The 5625-nt window shown below is 39.4% G+C and overlaps 1 protein-coding gene across 1 annotated transcript; it reads right to left on the bottom strand.

Moving 5' to 3' along the window:
- Positions 3860-5317, bottom strand: LOC109832604 (sphinganine C4-monooxygenase 2-like). The gene has a single exon (XM_020399972.1). The coding sequence runs from the start codon at positions 4813-4815 to the stop codon at positions 4012-4014; it is 804 nt and encodes a 267-aa protein (XP_020255561.1). The 5' UTR covers positions 4816-5317; the 3' UTR covers positions 3860-4011.

The raw sequence follows: 5625 nt of genomic DNA, 5'->3' as shown, positions 1-5625 counted from the left end.
TAGCCGCTGCCGTCGGAACATCTCCGTCTTGTTCCTCTCTCTTCTCCACGATTCAAAGCAGCGATCTTTCAGGTGCTGCTCTGCCGTTTCTCCCTTTAAACTTTGTAATTGAATCGATTTTAGGATTTTATCTAATGCTTGGTGTCCATGTGAACCCTCAGGTGGATTTTCGTGCTTAGATTGTTTGATTATCGTATTTGAATTATCTTATAGGAGGAGGTTCTCCGTTAACGCACCTAGAGTCGATAAATTCTCAAAGAACGACATCATTGTCTCGCCTTCATCGTTTTAGCGAACTTCACCAAGCTCAGTGAGCAGGTAATTGAATCGATTGTGTATGTTTGATTATTATTGTATATCCAATATAGGAGTTTGTCATTTAATAAATATTGGAGTTTGTCATACTAACGATGGTACATAATTTGGTTGTCAAGGATCCAAATTAAACATCAAGGTTTCTCAGAAGAAGGGGGAAAATCAGTCTAAGTAGGGTATCAAAGAAGTTGGTACATAGTTGAACATTGGGTCGATACTTATGGTTATGTTGTTTGTCTTTTCATATGTATTACCTTGCAATTTCTGTATTGACATGTTACATTCTGTCAATATATACTCATGTAGGCACGCCCATGTCACACCTCTTTAGTAATATAATCAACGATTATCTCTAGCTATAACTTGTTGACATTTTTGTTCGAAGGGAACATCTAAATAGGAAATCTGAAAGCAACCCTTCCCTTCTTATTAGAGATTATGGTTTATGCTTAATGGCTGAACACTAGGGGGTGATTACACTAGAGTTACTAGCAGTAGCAGCATGCAAGCTGGTAGTTGTATACCATTCATGGGGGTATTGAGGGATAATTTGAGGATTTCATTATCCCCAAGAGTGACGTAGAACTTCCCTCAAGTAGTTCTGAGATGATCTGTTCTCTTCAGAGCTGTATCTCTGTATATGTTCACTGACATGAACTAAAGAGTAGAGCAAGTGGTACTGATGCTAATATGGGAAGTCCATCAGATTGTAAATTAGAATTGTTTGACTGGGATCCATAAAAGGGCCTTCTTTTTTTTGATCTATTGCCTCCTTTATTTATTTATTTATTTATTTAAATTCTGTTTGAGTATATCGGAAGTTAGGAACCAAATCCATCGAGGAACTTTTTGGGTTTTTTTTATTTTTTTCAAAAATTTGCCCAAAAGTATGCCCTTCTATGCATCTTTTATAAGTATTCAGTGAAAATACTCTTAGGAATCTCTTAGAAGAAGTGCCTCAATGTCTTTATGCTTAAAGATTTTCCCCCTGTTCCTGGTTCTATTTTAGCATGCTAAACCAACTAAATATTCTCACCTTGCATGTATTTGTGATTCATGTAATAATGAAGTCTGAATTCTTTGGCTCTTTGATTCTTGTTCCTGATCTTGGATTTTAATTTTGACAAAGAAAGATGCAGCACATGTTATTTTTATCTGCTTGAGCTTTGCTATTAGCATTGAATATTCAAGGTCTTTAAAATAGCTAATTGCCAAATAGTCTAGGGGTTTTATGAAACTCTCCAAAAATTATGGGCGTTTTCTCTAATTTTTGTTGTCAAGGCAGTTTTTGTGAAATTTATTTCCCTATTATAGTGGTGAGGCTATGATACCAGAGTTTAGGCCAATGGGACTCTAATGATCTCCACTGCCTCGGTGAAATAAAGAAATACCATTCAATATATTGGAACCAAAATTTGCTGTTATCAAGGTTTTAAATGTCGGCCGACATGGCCGACATGTCCGACATGTCGGCCGACATATCGGTTTGAGGGCTTGACCGATACGACATGGACATTTTTAACTCGTATGTCGGTTTTCTGGACCAAATCGGAAATACTAAGGTCATATCGAGCATATCGGCCTATTTTTTAGCTTTGAAAAATCGGCCGATATGGTACTTTTTTTAAGATTTGTTTTTTATTATCGGGTTTGGGTTTAGTGATAAATACCCAAACCTATTAGACCCGTTCTCATGTTAAGGGTTTCTTATGAACCCGATAGAAAGAATTTATGAACCCAAATCTATATATTATTTATTTTTTTATATGTTTAGTCTATAGAATTTATAAATTATGCTTATATTGAATTTATGAATGCTTAGATTATATTTAGGACATGATATTATACATATGCGCATTACCCGATATGACAATCCGATATTTAGTCAATGTCTCCCGATATATCCCCGATTTTCGCTATCCGACATGGATTTCAGCCATCCGACATGGATTTCAGCCATCCGACATGAACCCGACATCCGACATTTAAAACCTTGGCTGTTATTATATCTCCACAGGATGTTCTGTAGGAAAACAAAAGACGACAAATAATAATCAGACTAGTAAAACAAATATGACTCTTGTTTACACCTTTATCAGTCAAATAACATATACAATATGTAGGTTCTCAAATCACTGTCATGTTACTTTTAGACAAGTTAGCAAGTACTTATGATTATCAAACTTAGTTTAATTATATATTACTTTCAGACAAGTTAGCAAGTAACTTTGTCATGTTAAATTTTTATTTGTTATTGCATATTCATTTGAGATGCTACTTTTTATTTTATGATAATAAATTAATATGATATTATATTCACACCAATTGTAATCAGGTATGGATAAGAGTTGGATGACACTGATTAGGGATAGATTAAGTTCGCGGTATCGGGCCGGAGTTGATGCTTTTATTGAATTTGCAAAAGTAAATGCAGGCGGGGGTAGCACGATTCAGTGTCCGTGTAACAAATGCATGAATCTTGATTGGCGTGAATTTGGTATTGTGCAAGATCATTTGGTTCGATATGGGATTATGGTATCCTATAAGACTTGGTTGCACCATGGAGAATGGCGTAATAATCAACATGGTGATTCCGGTGATGACAGGGATGAGAGCGAGGACGATAACAGAGATGAGTATCCAGAATTATTGGAAGACCATTGCAGAGGAACTTACATGGATGATGAGGTCGTGGCTTTAAAGGAGACAGTAGCTATGCAAGCCGAGCAGATTGCCTCACAAGCCGAGCAGATGAACGCATAAGCCGAGCAGATGAACGCGCAAGCCCAGAAGACTGCTGATCTTGAGGCTTTAGTGCATCAGCTATTTGCACGTAGCCAGCCTGGAGCGAGCGGTGGTAGTAGAGATTTCTTATCGAGATGAGGTCAGACTTGCATTTAATTTTTCCTTATTAGACTTATTTATGGTATTATTATAACAGATGACCGTTTGTTAGAGACCCTGTATAGGTAAAGAGGAAGCAATAGTTCACAATTTAAATCCTGTACTTAGATGGAGAATCAGGTTCACTAATTCTTAGACTGTATATACTGCAACGTTGTGTAATGCATAATGGGGTTCTGAAGGAACTAATTGTGATATTCTTAGGCATGTTTAGAAGTGACTAGCAATCCAATTAATAATTAATTACATCACCAGTCATCCTAGCAATTAAAACATAAGTATGAAGGTCCAATTAGGAGATAAATACAGGGACTAACGATCCAATTAACCCCTAAATTTCTAGTGTTTGTAATTTTGATTCCATGACTGGAATCAGACATCGTATCCGCTTACCAATAATATTTTATTTCAGAAAGACTTGATACCTCCTAGAATAGACATTCTAAAGCTTAGTTAATTTAATCAATTAATCTTGTGTGAACTTAGACCCTTAAATCATTAGTTCATTATTGATGTGGTTTAGAATTCTCATTGATAAGGCGGTCCTGTCGTCACTTTGTGTTAAATAGATCCATCAGTTTTTGAAATTTCCATTATATCATTTCATTGAGGAACCAATATTTACATGTTTTAACTGCAGCTGTGCATTCTTGTTGCTGGAGCACTTGGAGGAAGAATTGATCATGAAGTTGGAAACCTCAATGTTCTATACCGATTCTCAAATATCAGAATTATTCTTCTATCAGATGACTCCTTGATCCATCTACTTAGTGATTCACCACTCATGAGTAATTAATTAGCGCGCTTGGGCTTGATGGGCCGGGCCTCGAGCCCGCCGGACTCCCTCTTCTCGACGGTGAAGGGCATGTGGGTCCCAAGGATCTTGTCCCACGTGATGAAGAAGGGCTGGGAGAAGTTGTACTTGCTCCCGTACAGCTGGTGGTGCACGTCGTGGTACGCCGTGTTGTTCCAGAAGAAGACGTTGAAGGGGTTGAGGGGCATCCAGAGCCCGCAGTGGTCGTTTATCCCCTTCACCGTCGAGAACGAGAAGAAGAATATCGACGTCCTCGGGGTCATGCCCGACACCAGGAAGGCGAGGGCCCCGCCGAGGGTGTCCATGAGGAACCCCTCGACCGGGTGGTTGTACTGGCTGCCGAAGGAGTAGGGGACCACCAGGCGGTGGTGCCACGAGTGGACGTGCTTGTACAGGAACCTGTTGAGGTGCATGTACCGGTGCCAGAAGTACATCCACGAGTCGACCACGAACATCCCCACGAAGAATTGGCCCGCGACCGCGACCCACGAGGCGGTCTGTACATGGGCACCGTCGCCGGCCTCCTTTTGGTCTCCCCCGCCGGTGAGCTTAAATAGGACGATGCCCACCGCGGCCTGAAGAAGTTGTTGGGAGAGAACTGTGACGGCGACGCTGCGCTTGGAGACGAGGTTCCTGAGGCCCTCGTCTTTCCGCGGGTGGAGACGATACCTGTCGAGGGATCCGAGCATCATGTGGAAGCCGGAGTAGACCCAGTAGACCGCAATGGGCACTATAATGGCCAGCACTTCATCAGAGGGAAGAGAGCAGCTGCTGTTCTCCATTAAGAACTAGCTAGCTCTATGATCAACTTCTAATTTGAGGAGAGAGGGAAAAAGAATATATCGACAAGAGACACTAATTTATGGTTTTGAAAGAGAGGAAGTTGATGGCCGTATTTATAGAAAGAGCAATGGGGGAGATTGGGCAAATGTTAAATGTTTTTTTATATTATTTTCCGGAAGAACTATACTACTTTGAGTAAAGTGGTATGATGGATTCGGAATATTTTTCAGAAAATCAGCAGGATTTGGTCATCCTTGCCAATAATAACAAGTATAATTCGTTCGGTCAAATTTGTCACTCGCACTGCTGCAAGTCTAAAGAATAAAGATCCCACCAGTCAAGATATTACATGGACTGGACTGGACAAAGAAGGATAAGAGGGCTTGGAGACCAAACAACAGTGTAAAGTAATCTGGAAAGATTTATTCGGAAGTAAACTGTAGGCTAATTATTTGAAGTATTTTTAATAGAGGTTTATTATTTTAAGAACAAATTTAAGATTTGACATTATGCAAGAAGAGGTCTAGAGCAATATACAAGTCAGATTCTCTACGCCCTTAGCTAGTTAGCTGTAAAGAATTCCTACAATTGACTATGCGAAATAATAGTTTTGACAAGGGGCCTAACATTCATAAACAGAAGGCAAAGTGGGTTCAGGTGACCCACTTTGCTTCATGACATTCATATACTATGATACACATCCACTTAAAAAAAGAATCCATCCTCACTGTGAATTTCACCTCTAAAAGCTTTAGTGACCCCTAAGTTTTTCCTTGCATTTCTAACAAGCTCTTAACTTTCTTCTTTTA

The sequence above is a fragment of the Asparagus officinalis genome, chromosome 3 (assembly GCF_001876935.1).
Source record: "Asparagus officinalis chromosome 3, Aspof.V1, whole genome shotgun sequence".
NCBI lineage: Eukaryota > Viridiplantae > Streptophyta > Magnoliopsida > Asparagales > Asparagaceae > Asparagus > Asparagus officinalis.
Note: the sequence above shows the minus strand (reverse complement) of the source record. Positions and strands in the feature narration are given on the sequence as shown.

Bases quoted from the DNA above. Each gene is read 5' to 3' on its own strand.
- LOC109832604 (XM_020399972.1), bottom strand. From the start codon at position 4,815: ATGGAGAACAGCAGCTGCTCTCTTCCCTCTGATGAAGTGCTGGCCATT.